This window comes from Xyrauchen texanus, chromosome 8 (assembly GCF_025860055.1).
Source record: "Xyrauchen texanus isolate HMW12.3.18 chromosome 8, RBS_HiC_50CHRs, whole genome shotgun sequence".
Classification (NCBI taxonomy): Eukaryota; Metazoa; Chordata; class Actinopteri; order Cypriniformes; family Catostomidae; genus Xyrauchen; species Xyrauchen texanus.
Genome location: NC_068283.1, coordinates 10,024,608 through 10,045,967, shown reverse-complemented (window position 1 = coordinate 10,045,967; position 21,360 = coordinate 10,024,608). Strand labels below are relative to the sequence as shown.

At 36.8% G+C, this 21,360-nt stretch overlaps 1 protein-coding gene across 1 annotated transcript in view; it reads left to right on the top strand.

Moving 5' to 3' along the window:
- The window catches only part of LOC127647743 (potassium channel subfamily T member 2), a 149,895-nt gene that overhangs the window by 107,594 nt on the left and 20,941 nt on the right, over window positions 1-21,360 (top strand). Inside the window, exons 15-18 of the mRNA XM_052132186.1 lie at window positions 12,873-12,981; window positions 17,497-17,553; window positions 20,086-20,238; window positions 20,578-20,828. Of these exons, the coding sequence (XP_051988146.1) occupies window positions 12,873-12,981; window positions 17,497-17,553; window positions 20,086-20,238; window positions 20,578-20,828 (570 nt within the window). The remainder of the gene's footprint in view (window positions 1-12,872; window positions 12,982-17,496; window positions 17,554-20,085; window positions 20,239-20,577; window positions 20,829-21,360) is intronic.

Sequence of the window (21,360 nt, the reverse complement as noted above, 5' to 3'; positions counted from 1 at the left end):
GCTCGTTTTGCTCCCTCGAGCTCCCACGCTCGTTTTGCTCCTACGAGCTCTCATGCTCGTAGCAGGTCTCCCTCCTCGGGCTCACATGCCCGCTCCCAATGGCCAGAACATTATGACCACCTGCACTCGTCTCTATCACCCCTTTATTCGTTTCATCTGCACTCGTCTCATCACCTTTCATTGTTTACACCTGCACCTTCCCCTATAAATACCACAGCACATCCGTTTCACCGGGGTTGGTTATTGTATTTAGTTTCCCGTGTCTTTGCCCCCGCTAGTCTCGTCTAGTTTTGATCTCCTCTTGATTACCCCCTTAGCTTGCCAGCTCCTCGTTCCCCTAGTACCCCTGTCTACTCCCTTTGTTAGTTTTCCCGCCTCTCGATCCTGTTTACCCCGGCTTTGACCCTCGCTCCCCTCGACTACTCTCCCGGATTTGCCCCCTTTACTCCCTTTGAGTCCCCGGCTTTTGACCCTACGCTTCCCTCGACAACTCTTCAATGGATTTGCCCGTTTGTAATTTTGCCTGCTTTTATTGGTTCAATAAAAGCAGTTTTTGACTTACATTGTGACTGTCTCATCTTGTGTGTGTGTGTACGGGTTACAGTATGGTAGTAAATGGGGCATAAATTTGACCTTTCTGGAAGGCTCTCCGTGAGAACCATGTGGAGAAAAACATGACTGTGGTTGAAATTGTGATTTGTATCCTTTGTGGAATTTTTCTTTTCTCATTTTCTCTCTTGATTTTGTTTTCTCCAAAAAAAATGTTTTGTGTTTATATGTGTTTGGCTCGGGCCTTGACCACTGTGATATATGTTGGGGTGGGGTTGATGATCGGGAGGGGGATGGGGAGTTAATGGAGATAATATGGGGATAATGTTTTATTCTGTTTATATGTTGTTTTGTGTTGTGTTATTTTTAGAATCAATAAAATATTTTAATTGGAAACAAGAAAAAATGAAACCAAGAATATTTCTCAATTCAAATTCAACTTTAAATGTAATGAAAATATAATTACAAAAATAACGTGAAAGTGGTCAACTTCATGGTCAAGTCACACAAAATTCCAAATGTTTTATACTCTCCAACTTCTTCCACCGGCCACATTTACAGTGAAAATCACTCTACGACAACAGGTGGAAAAATACCAGTGCAAATTAGACCATAAATACAATTGTAAATATAAACATTATGATAATAATTGAATAATAAACCATGACCTATAGATAGTTTAACACAAATCTCATACTTCAATTATTCTTAAAACGGTGACTGTCATGAAAATAATTTGATGTTCCACTATATTTATAGAGTTTGGACATGAACTTTATCACCATCTGCTGGTAGGATCTCCAAACTGCAAATGTTGTGATGAACTGATGACATATGAACTAATTTTAGACTTTGCGCAGACCTGCTTCTATACGTCTTAGCGCAATTAACTAATTCTTGGGAAAATAGCAAATGTAACTTTGCGCCACTTCATTACCATACAGTACACCCACAGTTTGCGTGCATACACCCACAATAGGGCAAACACTCTCACACATGCCCACTTGCACTTTGCACTGGCAGGAAAATTGTGCTTGGAATCCGCTCTGTCACGAAAATGAGAGATGTTGCGCACTGTCTTTACGCATTGTGCTGCGCCAAGCGCACTTTCAAATATAGAGCCCAATATGTTATTGTTTTTTACTGTATTATATGCTATTATTATAATACACTATATGCTATCTTATAATTATGTGCTATTTTAGTAAAACTGAGTACATAATGAAATATTAACATAATTTAAAGGACATTTTTGTCAAAAGAACTGCATGAAAATTAACACTGGAAAAAAGTTTGGTTAAAATCTACTGGGCTTCACTATGTTGGACGTTTCTAGTTTTATTAGTTTTAATTAAGGTCAAAATATCAGTCAAAGTATAATGCTGTCACCCTGATTAACATCCTTATTGTTTTTGTGGCAGATAAAAACTGTTCTTTGTAACTGACTCATATTAACTTATCATTTTGCCCTTAAATAGCTTCACTGTAGTTAGCTACTAAGGTAGACATGCAGCCTTTCTCCAAAAAGTATGTACATTTTATTCATGCTATTCCAAGAAATGTTGTTACTGCACCTTTAACAAATTTAAGACCAGAAACAAACTTCACGCGCGCGTGCCAATAAACCATATGTTGTTATTCAGGTCGTTAGCGCTACACATGTTGATAAGATCATCTTAAAACTGTTCCCCTGCCATGACAGTAGTTGCCCTGAAAGAGAAAAAAACTGACCTTAGAAGAAGTGAGTTTACCATATTGTTCGCTATTGTGGTCCTTGAGGCAGTGTTGAGAATACAATGTGTACTTAAGTTGTGAATTGTGGTTTGACGCTACAGCGTGTGAAATTGAGCTTGTGTAGATAGAAGTGGTAAAGTGTATAGTATCGAGTAAATTATGAGAAGCTTCTACTTTGGGAAGCCACCGTTTCAAAGTAGATTCCTCAACATTAAAGCACTGCATGAAGCTTCAACGCACCTTTGAATCTTTCTGTGGTTTGTGTGTGTGTGATACTGGAGTGGTTACCAGAAAATAATACGAGGGACAATTTCATGGTGCAGTAGGATGCGAGGTGAAGCTTGAGAGACAGATCACAGCTGCCAGCACCGCTCCAGTGAGCAGCAGATGAAAATGTGAGGAGGACACGTTCCTCTCCTCCATCTCATATGTACTCACTCTGCAGTGGCGGAGCCAGGAATTTTTCATAGGGGTGGCTGGGCAGGGGCCAGCATTTACTCTGGGGTGGCACAAAAAACATAATTTTGCAAACAAACATGGCACTCATCCAACCTTAAAATAATTTTTAAAGTATTGTAGGTGTCCAAAATCACAATGATGTATAATGTACAATAGCTAGCCTACAATGACATTATTATTAAAGTTCACCAAATAACTGTGTGTCATAATTTTACTCACCCTCAAGTTATTTAATCAAATAAAACTTAGGAAATTCACTTTGAAAACAGAATACATATTTCCCAATGCTGAAAAAAAAAAAAAAACAGTTTAAACAGGACCAGAAAATCATGTTCAAGATCACTTTATTTATTTTATTTTTTATTTAGCACAATTACAACAGCCAAAAGGCTGACCAAACCTATTTAACAAATAGCAATCAATATCTATAATAAAAAAGATTATGTACATGTCAATTATGTAAGTGCAAACTATGAAAACTCAGCAAACTTACAAGCTGTTTCCAAATTACATGACACTAGTACAAACAACCTACATTAGTTGGATTCTACGGTTATTGTGGTTTAAAGCAAAGAAATTCACAAATTCATCAAGGTTCAGAGACTTGGCTCTTGTGGACTCCACACTTAAGACACCTAGATTGCTCAGTCTATCATCATGCATGGTTGAGCGCAGGTAACTCTTTACCAGTTTGAGAGTAGAGAAGCTGTATTTAAAATCCTTTTTTTTTATTGATTTCATGTAATATTATTCTAATTTTCTGATATTTTGAATTTGGGGTTTTCATAAGCTGTAAGCCATAATCATCAAAATTATAATTTTTGCACGATTTTCTAATTTTTCGAGTTTCACCTGTATAATCAAGGTATGTGTGATAGGTACTGTAGTTTACCTGGAGGTCCTATTGGGTCAGCGTGGTTACTGGTAGTTGGCTCCTCTTCATTCTCAAAGTTTGTCTCTTGAACTGTCTGAGAAAGTGCTAGAATACAAAAATCAGTCTCAGTTGGTTTTCATACACTTTAAACAGTTTTATATATTATTGATTTCTATATCACTTGTTGTATTCAAACATATATACCAGTAGAGTACTCAAGTGTGTGAGTGGAGGTATACCTAACATTTCTCTTGGGCTTGTGCTCTCTGGAGATTCTTCTCCCTCACTCTCTGGGTCAGTCTGTTCTTTCTCTCTTTCATCCTGCCTATTATTCTCCTGTGTCTTAGAGTCATTTGGCTGCTTCTTGCTACTCTTCCTGAAGAAGGATGCTATATCTGGTGCCTTTCTTTTCATTTTCCACACATTTCACTGACTGTCTGACATAAATACACCTGAGCAAAACATTTCAACATTAACATCATGTTTGAAAAAACAAACAAAAATGGAGGACTATTATTGAACAAAGATTAGAATGTTTTTGTTATACTGTATATAAAATCGACCTAAAACCTAGTAGAGACTGCTTCAGACAGAAGCAGAATGGTGCCAAAAACAAAAAACGTCCTGTGAGCGGTAGTTCTGTGGACGGAAATGTCTTGTTGATGAGAGAGGTCAACAGAGAGTGGCCAGACTGGTTCGAAGTCTGGACAAAGTCTACTGTAACTCAGATAACGCTTAATCTATTTCTGTGGCATAATAAAATAATGAAATTAAATCTCAAAGGTTTTGCTTCATGACAAAGGGCTCCTGGGTTTTAATCAAAGAGCATCAAAATAACATTTGAAAGTGACGAAATTAATATTTTACTATTGCGAAATATAATATAATATATAATAAATTACAAAAGAGTTCCAAAATCAACAGTGTAAAATTGACCATAACTACATTTGTCCGAAAAGACAGATGTATTTAAAGTATTTAGAAATATTTAGCTATTTAAGATTTTATTTTTCATGTAATTCAGAAGTTTTTTATAGCCTTAAAAGGAAATCATTCCATATTTTATTATTTGATTTATATTTTTGAAGTTAAAGGAATATTCCGGGTTCAAAACAAGTTAAGCTCAATTGACAGCATTTGTGACAAGATATTGATTATCTTTTTGACTCGTCCCTCCTTTTCTTTAAAGAAAAATCACAAATCTGTTTTACAGTGAGGCACATACAATGGAAGTGAATGAATGAGGGCCTGTTTTTTAACATTAAAATACTCACTGTTTCAAAAGTTTAGCCACAAGACATAAACACTATGTGTGTAAATATGATTTTAGTGTGATAAAATCACTTACAATCCTTTTCTGTGTAAAGTTATAGCCAATTTACAATTTTGTTGCCATGACGATGTAATGTCAACAAACCCTAAAATGACTAAAAAAGACATTCTTCATTTTTGTGGTAATCAATATTATACATCAAATGCTGTCGATTGAGCTTAACTTATACTGAACCCGGAATATTCTTTAAATATGTAAAAATGACTTCTTAAGGTGTAGAAAGCACACATACGCCTTAAGGAATATGACAATTTGTATGGCGATTAATCGTGAAAGCCCTAAAACAGACAATTAATCGCCATAATCGCAATTATTTGCTTGACAATTAATTGTCAGCCAAATTTCATAATTGTGACAGTTCTAGTTTGAAGTTTGAGGACCGACGCGGCACCAGGGATAACGCTGATGCTTCACTCCATAGACTTCAATGTATTCGGAAATGCTGACGCGAGTCATGTGGAAGCCCCTTTAGGAGGATATTAACGTTATTGCTTCTGTGCCTTTCATGTCACAAAGAAAGTCTTGCGCTGTGCATTGCACGAAGGTACATAGACACACAGATGTAGTTTAAGCTTTGGCCACTGGGGGGCCAGTTCATACATTCAGGAAGCATAGACCGACTATAGCAGACATTCAACCTCCTGCCATAACTTTTGATCACAAAGCGATTAACTGGCTTTAGAAGACTTGCTTCTTGCTGTAGTCATACAGAATATGTTTTTGTTTGTTTTTCTGTGTGTGTGTGTTTTGTTTAAAAGCACTTCAGAGGTATGTTATATTGCCACTTGTTTTATCTACTTTTAAATACGTGAAACATGTCGGTACCTTGTAAGATTTTGAAAAAGAACATGAAGTATCTCTCGGATTGTGAGTTATAATTAAAATGACAATATGCAGTAGATACTTATGTTTCATATCAATCAAAGATGATTATTCCCTGTGGCGGCATGGCGTCCTGATGGTTACAGAGCGTTTGCTTTTTGACAGTTTGGTGGAACGCATCAATATGCACTTTTTCTATGTGTGGCAGACACTTGTCACACATGTTGTGACACTGTTTGCAATATATGCACTAAGTGGATGAGTGGGTGGCATAAATGAAAATGATTGTAGACTTCAGCTCTAGATTAAAGAGATAGTTTACCAAAAATTCCAAATTGTCATAGTTATTCTTCCTCATCCATGACAGAAATGTCATTTTTGGGTGAACTATCCCTTTAATCACATCTTGATGTTCACATTGGTTTAACAGAAGCTCACCGGTGTGGAAAAGTGTTTCGCTCACATGCAGCCTGATCTCACATGGTTATTCCTGGAGTTCTGGATCGTTCTTTGTTTTGTAGATTTTGCATTAATTGATTTTTCTCTGTCTCCGTGGGCATGTTTGCAAATAGTAACTGGCCGCTTTGTTTCCACCAGTGTTCTGCACATTGTTATGCGTAGCTATATCAACAGCCGGGTCACTCTTAAACATAACTAGCTTGCTGTTTTAATTAATGCTAATGGAAGAGAAGTGCTGCTGTTGTTACAGTCTTGCTGGGATTCATAGAATGAGTACAATCCCTCTTTACTCCACTCCTCTTCTGAGGGCCAAAAACAGCAGCTTTAGAGAAAAAAAGAATCTAGAAACGTAATTATCAGAGCAGAGTTGCCTGCTGTGCAGCGTCCCCGCTTCAGTCGAGGTCAGTATTTGCTTTCTGAGGTTGCTGGAAATGAGGGAGGATGAGATGAAGTGGTCGAGCAGAAAGGCTCTACATGAGGATGAATAGAAGTCTTTAATTCAGTATTTGATCTTCTTGAGTGTTTGTGCATCTTTAAGTGCTGCCGCTAGTACTCCAACCTGACATGAAGGAGAATAATTCAAAGAACATTTTATTATGTATTTATTTATTGAAGAATTGACAAGAACTGACTGATTTTTCCTAAAAATTCATAGACTTAAGATTTTAAGTGTTAATAACTCAAACTATTGGGTATAATATTGTATAATTGTACTTGAATTATTCAGTTATGTTTCCTTGGTCAAAGTGAGCATATGGGGCATTTAAATAGTTATATTAAGAATTCATAGAGGTTTAAGCTCTTTTGTAGTATTATTTATGATGTTTTGCAAATAGTTGTTTTGTGTGGTGTCATTATTAGGGTGATCTGTGTCCCCTTTGGTAAAGTTGGACCCTGTTAACACTGTCTCAGTTCTCCGTGTGCACGTGCAGCTTAAGTACAGGCATACATGCATTTCTGAGGAGATATAAGTTAATTTGATGATTGGCCTTGATTGACTATATTCTTTAATAATATTCTTTATTTGAGCTATATTATTGGACAGTATGACCTACATTTGAATCCATTCAATTCAAATTAAGTTGAAATAACAATATTTAAATGGAAAAATAAAGTTAAATGCACTTGCAGCTAGTTACCTTAACATAAATAGTTAATTCGATATGAAAACCAAGTTAAGTGAATTTAAAGAGATAGTTCCCAAAAATGATATTTCTCTCATTTACTCACCCTCATGTCATTCCAGATGTGTATGACTGTTTTCTTCTACTGAACACAAACGCACATTTTTTTGAAGAAATTTTCAGCTCCATACAGTGCAAGTGAATGGTGACCAGAACTTTGTAGCTCCAATAATCACATAAAGGAAATTTATTAATTTAATAAATTAAACTAGAAGTAATCCATACAACCCAGTGGTTTAATCCATGTCTTCAGAAGCGATATAATAGTTGTGGGTGAGAAACAGATCAAAATTGAACTACTTTTTTTACTCAAAATCTCCACTTTCACTTTTACATCTGAAGGTCATGTGTGTAGAATGCCTTAGTCACATCTGAAAGTGAGATTTAGAGTAAAAAATGACTTAAATATTGATCTGTTTCTCATCCACATCTATTATATCTGTCACGATTCCCTTGTTGTCTGCCCTGGGTTTCACTTGTCATTGTTAAATGTACTACACTTCCCAGAATCCACCTGCCATCACCACTGCCATTTTGTTCATTGTTCTCACCTGTGTCTAATTCAGTCATCACTCCCTGGTTATTTAAGCCCTGCTTTTTGTTCACTCCTGGTCGTTCGTTGAATGTTGTCAAGCCTGATCTGTGTTTCCCTGCCTGAGTTCTTAGTTTATGTTTGTTTCCCCATCTAGGGTTTTTCCTTTGTGTTTGTTTTGTATTTTGTTAATAATAAAGAAGCCTGCATTTAGATCCTCTCTCCTCGCTGCCTCATTCCTAACAATATCATTTCTGAAGTTATGGATTAAATCACTGGAATTTTATGGATTACCTTTATGCTGCCTTTATGTGCTTTTTGGAGCTTCAAAGTTCTGGTCACCATTCACATTGTATGGACCTACAAAGCTGAAATATTGTTCTAGAAATCTTCATTTGTGTTCAGCAGAAGAAAGAAATTTATACACATCTGGGATGGCATGAGTGAAAACAAATTCCTTTTTGGGTGAAATATTCCTTTAATTATACAAGTTTTAGAGATGCCATTACTCAAATGAATTGAAGGAACAAGTTTATTCAATCAGTTGAGTAGAGTCAACTTATTAGAGACAGACAATAAAACAAAAGAAATTGTCAAATAATATATTATTAAAACAAGATTATGTGAATAACAACTAAATAAATATTTTTTATTACTGATTTTTTCCCCTTAATTGTTCCACAGAGAACAATCAGTCCTAATTGATTCTCTTTCTTTCACATTTCACCTTCAGTAGCCTTCACATATCTGTGAATTGACAAGGTTATTTTAAACAAGCAGAACATTCTTCTATCCTTTGGGAAGCTCTTTGAATAGATGTCAGTAAAATCCGGCTACGGTTGTGCACAGTTGTTCCAGACCTGGATAATAAAAGACTATTCATATGAAATACAGCACACGTTCTCAAATTGTTTTTGCATTACTAAAATAGCTTGTACATTTTCTGTCACTCTTAGACAAAGTGTTATATCACATTAGAGGAGCATGCTAAATTCCGACCATCCTCGGTTCACTCATCCACCCTAATGAAGCAATATCAATTCCCTCTCAATTAAACGAAGCAAAAATCAACAGGATGAGGAAACAGCCAGAACTCCGAACGTTTATTTCCGAATCAGAAGCCTGCCGTGAGAGAAAGAGAGGGGTTTAATAAGCTACCGGGCCTAGAGGTGATGTCTATGTCCTCTGATGAAAGAGGAAACACAAAAAAAAAAAAACTAAAATAGACCAAAGAAAAGGACTGGTAGGATTGGCACAGAAATAGGGCAAAAGATCCAATCCTCATAGCAGCAACAGGGTTGAACATTTACCTCAGATTCGATTAAAAAAGAAACAGCCTTTGTTGTCTTGCTGCGAGTGTTTTTTGTCTCTCATGCTTTGACTTTGGTCCAATTGAACTCAATTAAGTTTGAATTAAATGGAAGAAAATGGTGTAGAAGTGGCCAAAAAGCCAAGTCGTTTTTTCTCAATGCTAATATGATTTTATCGACTCATTTCCCTAATTAGCAAAATTGGTAAATGTGTTTTCACTCATTCCTAACAAGCTAAATGAAAATTACTCTCTATCTGTGAGGCAGCCATTAGCGCTGTACCTGCTATTTTCTTTTCAGGATGGACATGTCATTGAATCTCAGCACTACTATGTGTACACTTAAAGGTGAAGTGTGTCATTTGTTCTGTGTAAAATACTATCCCAGATTAATATGCAGAGACATCTGTAGGAAAACCATATGTAGGCCCACAAACAACAGCATAAAGCACAGATGAGGTGATGGTTATTTTAGTCAAACTTTATGTAGTACACTGTCTGGTGGGTTAAAGTTGGCCGAAAACCCTGTGAAATCCACTTTGCAGGGTACTATTTGGGCAATTGGAATGTACCCAATACTTTTGTAATTCCGTTTGAAGACCCTAGTTGTGTCAAAATTACACACTTAGCCTTTAAGTATTCATAAACATCCTCTTTCCCTCATCATTTCTACTTTTCCTGATCTGTCTGTACTTTTCCTGGCTTTTAGATGGCAGTGGAGGTCTTAACCTGATGTGTGCTCACTCAAGTGTGTGGATGGCATTTAAGTGGGCAGCTGTTATGAGGAGAGGAGTTAAAGGAGCATGAGATCACAGACGTTGCCTTATTTCACACTCTGTTAATGTCGTAGAGAGCCTCTGACCTCTATGAGATGTGTTTTTGAAATCAAATGCAGGGTACTGACGTGTGCAAATGGGTTAGCAACAGGGCCGTAACTGCAATATTGTCATTAAGATGTTGCAGGAATAACATAAAGTTAAAAACATATATATTGTGGCAGGGCGGTGGGTGGGGCCGTGTCTACTCCCTCCCCCGGTGGATGGCAGCGGCGCTCCCCTGGGTGGAGGGCAGTGTCGAGGACTCCGCGACGGGCATCCCTCCTCCTTCCCGGGTTTCGGCACCAGTATAAAGGGATCAATGGAAAGGAGGAGGCGAGAACTGGCTTAACGATATAAATTAATATTTTAATGAGAAACTTAAACCAAGGACACAAACACACATGGCGGACATGTCCTTAAACGATCTCTCTCTCCCGCACTATCCTCTGCAGTCGACCTTTATCCCTCTCGGGAGGCTTGATTAGCCTAATACGGGACCAGGTGTGTAGGATCACGACCTGGCCCCGCCCTCCGCCCTGCCACATATATATTTAGCATACACAGTATTCTAACACTGCTCGTCAATGTCATTTGCAACGTGATAACACCTATCGAAACATACAAATGTTTACTGTTTCAATTGATTAATATTGAATAATATATAGATTTAATCAGTTAAATACACTCTTTTAATGCAGTTGACATTATAATATGACATTTTAACAGTTTCATTCTGTTCTTCTGCCCTATATAATGTTTTAAAGGATTATACCACTTTAAAGCTGCAGTATGTAAGATTCAGAAACCCTTGTTATTAATGACACCTGTCGCTGTTCAGTGAACTGCAGCCAGCTACCTGTTGCTCGTGCTCACGCACACTCCATAGAGGCACGAGCATCGACCAAAACAATGACGTAACGTACAAAGAGACTGTCAATTACACAGTTACGATTGTTTTACTTCAAACTTTGAGACTGTATATTATATTTGACTCTCCAGTGCTGGAACAGGGCTAAAACAAAGTGTTTATATAGGTCTGAATAAGCGAGGCTGTAGTTTGAAGTAATCACATTTCTTTGCATGAAACCTTGACTGCATTTACAGCCGTGGCCAAAAGTATTGTCAGTGACATACATTTTTTGTTTTGCAAAGTTTCCGCTTCAGTTGTTGTGGTGTTGATTGATATTGTGTGATCAGATGCTGTTGAATGAGGCAAGGCTCTCGGGAGCGCATAAACGTCACATCCTTTGGATTTCCCGGCAAATGCGACCCACTCCCTTCGCGTGAAAATCAGTCTACAGGCTTTATTAGGCAACCTAAGAAGTCCGGGAAGGGCTAATTGCATTACAAGCTGATCACACATTGGCAAAAAAGGCCGAATATTACATGAAAAATTTTACATATTGCACCTTTAACCAAGATGACACTTTAAAATGTTAAAATGAATAAAAACTCTGTAATCGTTTAATCCTTTACTAAACATTTAATTTATTTATTTTTGTCAAGGGGGACAAAAGGAGTTTTCAGAATATGCCAAAAAACTAAATAATAAAAATCTACAGAATGCTTTCTGTGAAGAACAGACCCAAACTCAAGCCTTTCATTCAACGATCTCTGTCTCCATCTGCCGCAGCGCTATCGGGCCAGCCATAACGGTCAACATGAGTTGTTTTCAAAATGTAAAAATTGCCACCTCAAGCATTATGACCAGCGGTTTTACAGCAGTGATGTTGAATGCTCATTGGCTCTCAAGCATGCGCATTAGCTATACAAGCTGTAAAAATTGCATGTTTTAGCGTAATTTTCTTTGATCGTAATCTTGACTGACCGTTTTTTAGATTTCGGTGTCCCCCCATTCAAGTAGATAAGAGCTGCATTGGCATGACTGGAAATAGCTTCCCGAGAGCATTCCAAAAATCTCCAACAGTGGACTGACTTGCTAGAAAGACTTTGCTCACCCTAATGCTATTCCAGATGTGTATGCCTTTCTTTCTTCTGCAGAACACGAATGAAGATTTCTAGAAGAATAATTCAGCTCTGTAAATCCATGCAATGCAAGTGAATGGTGACATTTTTATCTAAAAAAAAAAGCACATAAAGGCAGCATAAAAGTCATCCATAAGACTCCAGTAGTTTAATCCATGTCTACAGAAGTGACATGATAGGTGCGGGTGAGAAATAGATTAATATTTAAGCCATGTCTTACTACAAATATTCATTTTCTCTTTTGCTTTTTGGTGATTTGCATTCTTCATTTATATCGCCACCTACTGGTCAGGGCTGGTCAAAGATGGAGATTTATTGCAAAAAAGGACTTAAATATTGATCTGTTTCTCACCCACATCTATCATATAACTTCTGTAGACATGGATTAAACCACTGGACTCTTATGGATTTGTTTTATGTGGACTTTATGGGCTTTTTTGGAGCTTGAAAGTTATGTTCCCCATTCACTTGTATTGAATGGACTAACAGAGCTGAAATATTCTTCTAAAAATCTTTGTTTGTGTTCAGCAGAGGAAAGAAAGTCCCACACATCTGGGATGGCATGAGGGTGAGTAAATAATGAGACAATTTTCATTTTTGGGTGAACTATCTCTTTAATTAAAATTATGTTTATTCATCCATTTTAAGACTTTCAGGAAGACATGTGTTAATGTAATTATATAATTATAATATATATTTATATAATTAAATATATGTATATAATATATATTTTATTTTACAAACTAGTAACTTTTAAGAATGTATCTGTAATATTTATACAGTTTTTGGTGGATGTGTGTTTTTATTTTACAGACCATGTGGTTTGTGAGGAAGAGTTTAAGTATGCCATGTTGGCCCTCAACTGTGTGTGTCCTGCCACCTCCACCCTGATCACCTTATTGATTCACTCCTCTAGAGGACAGTGAGTATAATCATCCCTCTAGTACACTCACCCATCCCTGATGGGCACACACACATACTGAATGTAGCTGAGATGTGCATGTGTTCATCTGTGGAGCATTTGCTCATTTGCAATATGTCACTAAAACATTCCCTGTCTGGTGTTAGAATGCCATTCAGGCTTTGTTTGTACCTGATATGAACATGCATTTTTAATGTGTCTCCTGTGTCCACTTGTGAAAGCTGAAGATGTTCTGTTAAAGTGATAGTTCACCCCAAAATGAAAATGTTCTCATAATTTACTCACCTCATGATATCCCAGGTTTGTATGACTTTCTTTCTTCATCAGAACACATTTAAAGTGAAATTGAAAAATATTTCAGCTAAGTAGGTCCTTAAAATGCCAGTGAATAGAGATTTCTCTTTTGATGCTCAGAAAATCTTAGACAGTCAGCATAAACATCATACATAAGACTCCAACAGTTACATTAATGTTTTCTAAAGTGACACGATCACTTCTGGTGTGAAAAAAGATCTATATTTAAGTACTTTTTAACTGTTATCCAAGTGATTTTTGGTTTTAGCTTTAAAAGAGAAATCTCCATTCACTTGCACTTTAAGGACCAACTGAACTGAGATATTGTTCTTCAAATATGTTTTACTGAAGAAAGAAAGTCTTACACACCTGGGATATCATGAGGGGGAATAAATGATGAGAGTATTTTAGTTTTTGGGAGATCTATCACTTTAAGTCTGTATATGTATGGGGTTGCATGTCAATTTAAAACAGCACATCACCAGCAACGTTTAAAACCCTTGTTGTAGCGCAGTGGCTGATTGAGAGTTGAGTTTCTCATTGTTGTCCAGGACACATTAGCATTTACACTGAATGTGTTTGAAGCATTTGGATTGCAAAATGATTTGGACCCCCTTTAACCCTGTATTTACAAAATTCAAAAAAGCAATTCAAGCTTGAAGTACCACCTCATATTGTTTGCAAGCTGCAGTCGGCACATATCCAGCTGTACAGGTAGCACACAGCTGTAGAGACATAAAACCAACAGCTGTACAGAGACAGCTGGACGGTGCAGAGTGCATGGGTCTTCAGTTTCTAACTGTTTAACTTGACATAGCATTTATGGTAGAGACACTGAAAACCAGTGAAATGCGACCAATTAGTGGTATGCAAGAAAGTGTCCTCTAAAAATATCTCTTAAAGGGATAGATCACCCAAAAATGAAAATTCTCTCATAATTTTCTCACTCATGCATCCCAGATGTGTATGACTTAATTTCTTCTGCAGAACACTAACATAGATTTTTAGAAGAATATTTCAGCTCTGTTGGTCCATACAATGCAAGTGAATGGTGACCAGAAATTTGAAGGTCTAAAAAGCACATAAAGTTAACATAAAAAAAATCTATTAAATTCCAGTGGTTTAATATATGGATTACTACAAGTCTCTACTTTCACTTTCAAGTTCTTCTTCTTTTGTTTTTTGTGATTCACATACTTCATGCATATCACCAACTACTGGGCAGGGAGGAGAATTTATAGTAAAAAATGACTTAAATATTGATCTTGGCCCATATTCACTAAAAATCCACCTACTGTGGAAATTTAGGAGCAACTCTTAAAAATTAGAGCCGTGTCACTCCTAATTTATAGGACTTGTAAAATTTTCATCTAAGAGTAGTTCAATCTACATTGAATTCCTGTCAGGAATTGTGAAAAACTGAGTTTAAATGTGTTTGGCTGAGGTGTATGTAAACTTCTGACTATCTGTCTATCTTATATTATATTTGTATATATATATTCTGCTATCTGTTTATGAGGAATTTGCTGAGTAATTGTGCTTCCCTGCCTACCAGTCACTGTGGGCAGTGTCAGTCAAACAGTCAAAATGTGATGTCATGCATAGGAACGAGGTCAACTCCGCCTTACTCTTAAATTAAGATTTCCTTAGTAAAACTTGCTCTTAGCAGTTTTGTGAATAGCTTTTAAGCTAAAACTTGCTAGGAACTCTTTGGAGAACTCCTAGTGGTAAGATAAAAATCTGTGTGAATACGGGCCCTGGTTTCCACCCACACTATCATATCACTTCAGAAGAAATGGATTTAACCACTGTAGTTTTATGGATTACTTTTATGCTGCCTTTATGTGTTTTTTGAAGCTTCAAAGTTCTGGTCACCATTCACTTGCATTGTATGGACCTACAGAGCTGAAATATTGTTTTAGAAATCTTCATTTGTGTTCGGTAGATGAAAGAAAGTCAAGCACATCTGGGATGCCATGATGTTGAGTAAATTATAAGATTTACATTTTTGTGTGAACTATTCCTTTATGTGATTAACTCAATAGTAAAAATGGATTGCTGTGGACTGTAGGTCAGTGATAGGCTTATGTTCAATGTTTTGTAAATAAACCAAACAATATATTCACTTGTTAAGCCACATTTTGTATAGTATAATCATTGCTCTACTTGTGTGACCCAATAATGTAATGTCTAAATGAGTTAATACTGCTCTGTGCCTGCTTAAAATTCTGTGTAAAGATGTAATGCAGAATAAAATCCAGTTCAAATTAAGCCTGCTCTAACCCAATTCAGAGCAGTTTTAAACTTTGTTTTTGTCATGATAGAGCTTATATTTCATAATTTAGTTTAATTTTAAGGTATAATGTCATATTTTTATTTATTTTATATTTTATATTTAAAACATTAATCTCATATTATGTATGCAATTATCCCTGCTCTGAGCAGCATTAAACGGTCTGTGTAAATGCTCCTAAATGCCACTTTAGATCCAGCTACTGTGCCACATTTGCAGTTTAAAGATGACTTTGGAATGATCTGATATTACATTATTATTTTATTATTATAAATACACATTATATATATATATACAGTATTGTGCAAAAGTTATAGGCACTTGTCTTCAAAAATAATGCCATAAATAGTTTTCATTAATCAATTAACATTATAAAAAGTCCAGTAAACATAAAAAAACTAAATCAATATTTGGTGTGACCACCTTTGCCTTAAAAACAGCCCCAATTCTCCTAGATACACCTGGACACAGTTTCTCCTGGTTTTTGGCAGAAAGGATGTTCAAAGCTTCTTGGAGAATTCACCACCGTCTCAATTGCTTCTGTCTCTTTGTGTAATCCCAGACTGACTCAATGTTCAGTGGGGATCTCTGTTGGGGTCATGCCATCTGTTGCAGGGCTCCCTGTTCTTCTATTCTAATCTTTTCTATTTACTAAAGTAATGTTTGGGAGTCTAACATTTATATTTCCTACTGACACACTAAAGCTGAAGATATAAATAACCATATTAAGACAAACGTTTGTGAGAAACATCTTATGTGCCTAAGATTTTTGCACAGTACTTTTTATTCAGACATATTATTATTATTATTATTTTAAGTTATATATTAAATTATCTTTATTTGGGGGCCTTTTTCAGCAAATATTATTCTGTTTAATTGTTACATTTTTCATGTAATAAAAATACATGAAATGTATTTTTCAATAAAATAAAAATGTTTAATTGATTGACAGCCCTAGTCTTTATGCCCCCTCTTTTGGAACTTTAGTTTTTTGTGTGCTGTTATCATTGTTGTTGTGAATTCTGTTAATTACAATTTGTCTGTTCCTCTGTGGTGGAATGAGCTTCCAACCTGCACACAATGTGCTCCTACCCTCTCAGCATTCAAGAACCAGCTGAAAACACATTTGTTCCATGAGAACTTAACTAATCCACACTAAATGTACTTACTATTTACCAGTTAAAAAAAAAAAGAAAAATTCCTTGTCTGTCTTTTTCTTCTACACAAGCATCTATACTACTCCAGCTACTTTCAGAACTCGGCAATATAAAGATATTGTTGACTTTTGTATGGCAAATTGCTCTTACAATTGACAATTAAATTGCTATGTTCCTAATTTATAAGTCGCTTTGGATAAAAGCATCTGCTGAATGGCTAAGTGTACATGTAATGTGAATGTTAAATATTCCACCAGGGTAAAGTTTACTAGCTGGCTGATATTGATGAGGTTTTGTCTAAATTTTACATATGGCTTGTAATAACAGGATGTTAACACCAGACCTTTACGTGACATTTATGATTTCAAATGTATGAGAAATTGCTCCTTTTAAAGCCATGTCCACACTAATGTACTTTCATTTGATAACGCATTGATTTTCCTCCATTTATGTCTCTCATCCACACTGAAACAGTGTCTTCCTCCACCTTAAGTGAATACTTTGAAAACACTCTCCAGAAATGTATATGTAGATGGTTGGAAAACGATAATGTTAAGAAAATGAAAACACCTTTTGGAAACTTAGATGTGACCAGAGATGTTTATCAGACAAATATGATGTTTAAAATAGGACACAATGATTTCTAGATGTCTCTGCCACATATGTGTGTTTACTGGGCTAGATTCCTATCAGACTATCACAAAGGACAGAATTCTCATTCAACGAACCACCACCAACCATGTGCTTAACTGTTACATATTTTATGATCAGAACAGCATCTTCAGAGGCCTTCAAGCAGCGAGCGGGCGCCTTCCAACCACTCAACAGGTCAGCTGCACTGACTGTAAAATATTGACGCACACACATGGATACACAGATCCCATAAACTCTGAATTCATCTCTGCGTCATGCATGTTTCTTCTTCACCTCCTCCATCTTAACACTCCTCCACTCCCTCTGGTTCTCACCTCACCTACATCTTCCCAACCATTCGCAGGGATATCAAAGACACATCAGACGGTGTATTTTTTTTCTTTTGTCTGCCTATATGTAAGATACATTTGTTTTCCCAAAACCGAGCTGCAAGCTGTGAGTATTAAGAGGTTTGTAAGTAACGTGAAAGGAATAGAATGCAAAATGAGATGTTTTGCAGAATGTCCATGCTGCTGTTTTCTATACAATGAAAGTAAAGACAAAAAAGCCCCATAAAAATAGTCCTTACAGTACAACTCATATTTTCATTCACACTTTGGCAGATTCGAACATTGTGACTCAACAGACATCACTCCAGTTTTGACATTAATGACACCAAAAATCATTGGCTTTCGCATGTCTCATTGACGGGCACGACCTGAATCGCGAATGTTTTGTTTTCAGCACAAATTAGATTTTAGATCTGTAGGGTTTCTTGGTTCAGGTTTGGGGAATGTACAATTAATATTAATGATTGTAATCAATGATTAATCATACGGTTTGAACCAGATAACAATACATTCTAAATTGCCCCAAAACAGGGGTTATATAGCCCAAAAGTCTGCTTCAGATATATATAGATAATTAAACACAACGAATTATAATTAATTAGGAATATACATCGTATGCAGACAGGCTGTATTAATTTTCAGAACACCTTAATGGAATTGACCCGTACCGCAACTAACCAGTTCGTCCAGCAAACCACTTTGCTAAATACTCGTGACCAATTCTCCAGAAGGTTTATTCTTAGTATAAGCTTACTTAATCAAAGCACATTAACTTACTTTGATAATATCAGCTCGTAGCTTTAGATTGCACATTAAAGAGGCTTTGCTTTATGACCAACAAACACAGACAATCAAGCGTATAATTGGGTTTAATACAAGGAACTAGGATATATCACTACACTTAAACAAACATAGAACACATTTAACAACAAACATTTAACATAGAACAAACAAAGTAACAGTAAGGAAAATGATAGCAAACTTGTTACAACAGTTAAACCGCAAGAGCCAGCAAGGGAATTACACACTTTAACGCATTTGAATTTAGATGGAATAATACTTGCAAAATGGACCTTTGTGTCGCTGAACAAGACTGCGTGTGTGCGTGAATGTCCTTGTTGCGTCCATGAGCTGGAGGATATCTGTTGGTGCTTCCGGAGCGTGGATCGCTCGCGGGAAGTTCAAAGCATCTTAGGAAAAATGGTTGTAACTGAGAGAGAGTCCTTTCACCCGGAGGATATCGGACTGCTCCAAAAACGTAGAGTGTTGAGCTTTGTCCGGAGACAAGAAAAAGACTGAGATAAACGCCAAATAAAACAAAAGACATGTCTGACGAGAGTTTGAAAAGAAAAAGCAAGAGAGCTTGAAGAGAGATAAAAGCGAGGAGAGAAGACAAAAGAGTAAGAGGGCGATTCAACACCAGATCGTGACTTTTAAGGTAGGGAGGTCACACCTCCTTTGGGAGGAATGACCCAATGAGGCTCCTCAGTTTTGGCGCGAGAAGGTTCCCTTTGTCTTGTCAAGGCTCGTCATTTGCCTAATTTACGACAGTGTCCTGGATGTGGTTTGAATCACTCAAAAGATGGTAAAACATAGCAGAATACATTTTAATGTAACCTTATATATATATTCAGCTAGGGCGAGTCGTAAGGTTTAATTTGATACCAAGAAACTTGTATTTGGTACACTTAAAAGTGAGTATATATTTTAAGACCCTTTATATAAGGCCTCAGAGTTTAACTACACAACTAAACAATCTTAACTAGTTTGATATAACAGCAGAAATACCCAAGCATATGGGAATAAAACATATTTCCTTAAAATAAGCCATTTCTTTGGTTTTAAATGGTATGAACGTGTATAGATTTTCAGTGTGTAGATGGCGATATCACTAGTGTCTCTGCAGAGGCTCTTTGGGTTGTAAAAACGTCAAGAAGCATTCTAACTCCCAGACTTGCTGGCACTACCTGGTTATTTAGATGGAGAGTCACAGGGTGTGGGGGTTTTAGGATCCTTCGCAAAAATGTGTGCATTGCATTCAGAATTAATGAGTTCATGATTTTCCGTTCATACTCTACAAATCTATAGCGAAGGAAGATGTTTAGCAAAAAACGATTAAACACAAACCTATCGTTGAAATATAGCACACAAGTCATATGGACTCATTTTATAGCAATTTGTTTATAGAGCTTTCTGTTCTCTTTCATTGTATGGAAAAGAGCAGTTCAGACATTCTTCTAAATATCTCTTATTGCATTCCACAGAAGAAAGCAAGTCATACATGTTTGGAATGACATGAGGGAGAGCACATGATGACAGAAATTACATTCCATTCCTTTATTGCATATCTGTGTCCTCTCTTGCTTTGTTGTCACAGGGAAGGCGGTGCTAGCTCAGTCGACCAATGGCAACGCACCTACCGGCGCTGTGCCTCCAATGAGGTGCACCATATCCGGCTGGAAGAGAGCAAGTTCTTTGGAGAGTATCAGGGAAAGAGTTTCACCTTTGCCTCCTTTCACGCACATAAGAAGTAAGCCTTTGTATAAAGTGACAGTTAAAGACTCCTCAAAATAAAAGTTGTAGTTTCGTTTGTCCATGTCGGTTTGTTTTAGGCCATTTACAGTACATGCTACTGAACTCCTAAAAGTTGTCAAAACACCACTTTAACAGATATGCACTTTTAAAAATGAGCCTTTAGTCTCACTCTCAACGGCGTAGATAAATATACTGTATGTCCCGGCTTTAATACAAAATGCATCAACTTAGGAAAGACAACTGGGCTCGTCAAGCATTTTCATGGGGTTTTTAAACACATTCTTTTCATGCAAGTATGCATGCACAGTAACATCCCTCTCAACTGTTGTGGTAGATATGGAGTGTGTCTGATCGGAGTACGCAGGATGGACACAGCAAACATCCTCTTGAACCCTGGGCCCTGCCACATCATGGGAGCCTCTGACACCTGTTTCTACATCAACATCTCCAAGGAGGAGAACTCAGCATTTGTCAGGGGTCACAGGGTGCCAGTGAGGGGCCCTGGCATTGACTCCAGAGGGGTCCCACAGACAATCTATCATGGGCTCACTCGCCTACCAGTACACAGCATTATAGCCAGCATGGGTTAGTTCATTTCTCTATCATGGCATTATGACTGATTATTAACTGTCATACAAATTACTTGATTTGATTGTTCATGTGACTTACTGCACATTCATTTATTCACATATATCTTAGAATCATACAGTATTTATGATTTCCTCTAAGAGTTCGAAAGCAAGTTATGAATAATAATGTTTTAAATATTAAAATATTTAAATTTACCGTCAATATTCCTCTTTTTGTCCAATTTAGTCTATAGTCTACTATCCATTTACACTGTTGACTATTAGTAGTGCTTGTTAAGATAACCATTGCTCAAACTTACCCTGAGTATTAAACTGTGACCAGTAACTCAGCCACCACTAATTGTGTGACGGACATAAATGGTAACTCAAATTGTGTGACTTGTTGAAGAGAAGTGTGATATTACATATATAAGCGGTCAGACTTGCGATTTTCACCTGGCGGATGGTGAACTGGTGGAAAAAATCCCATAAGCTTCCATTGAGGGAGGGACTCAAAACATGCAGTATGTAGGGAACAGACTATCATA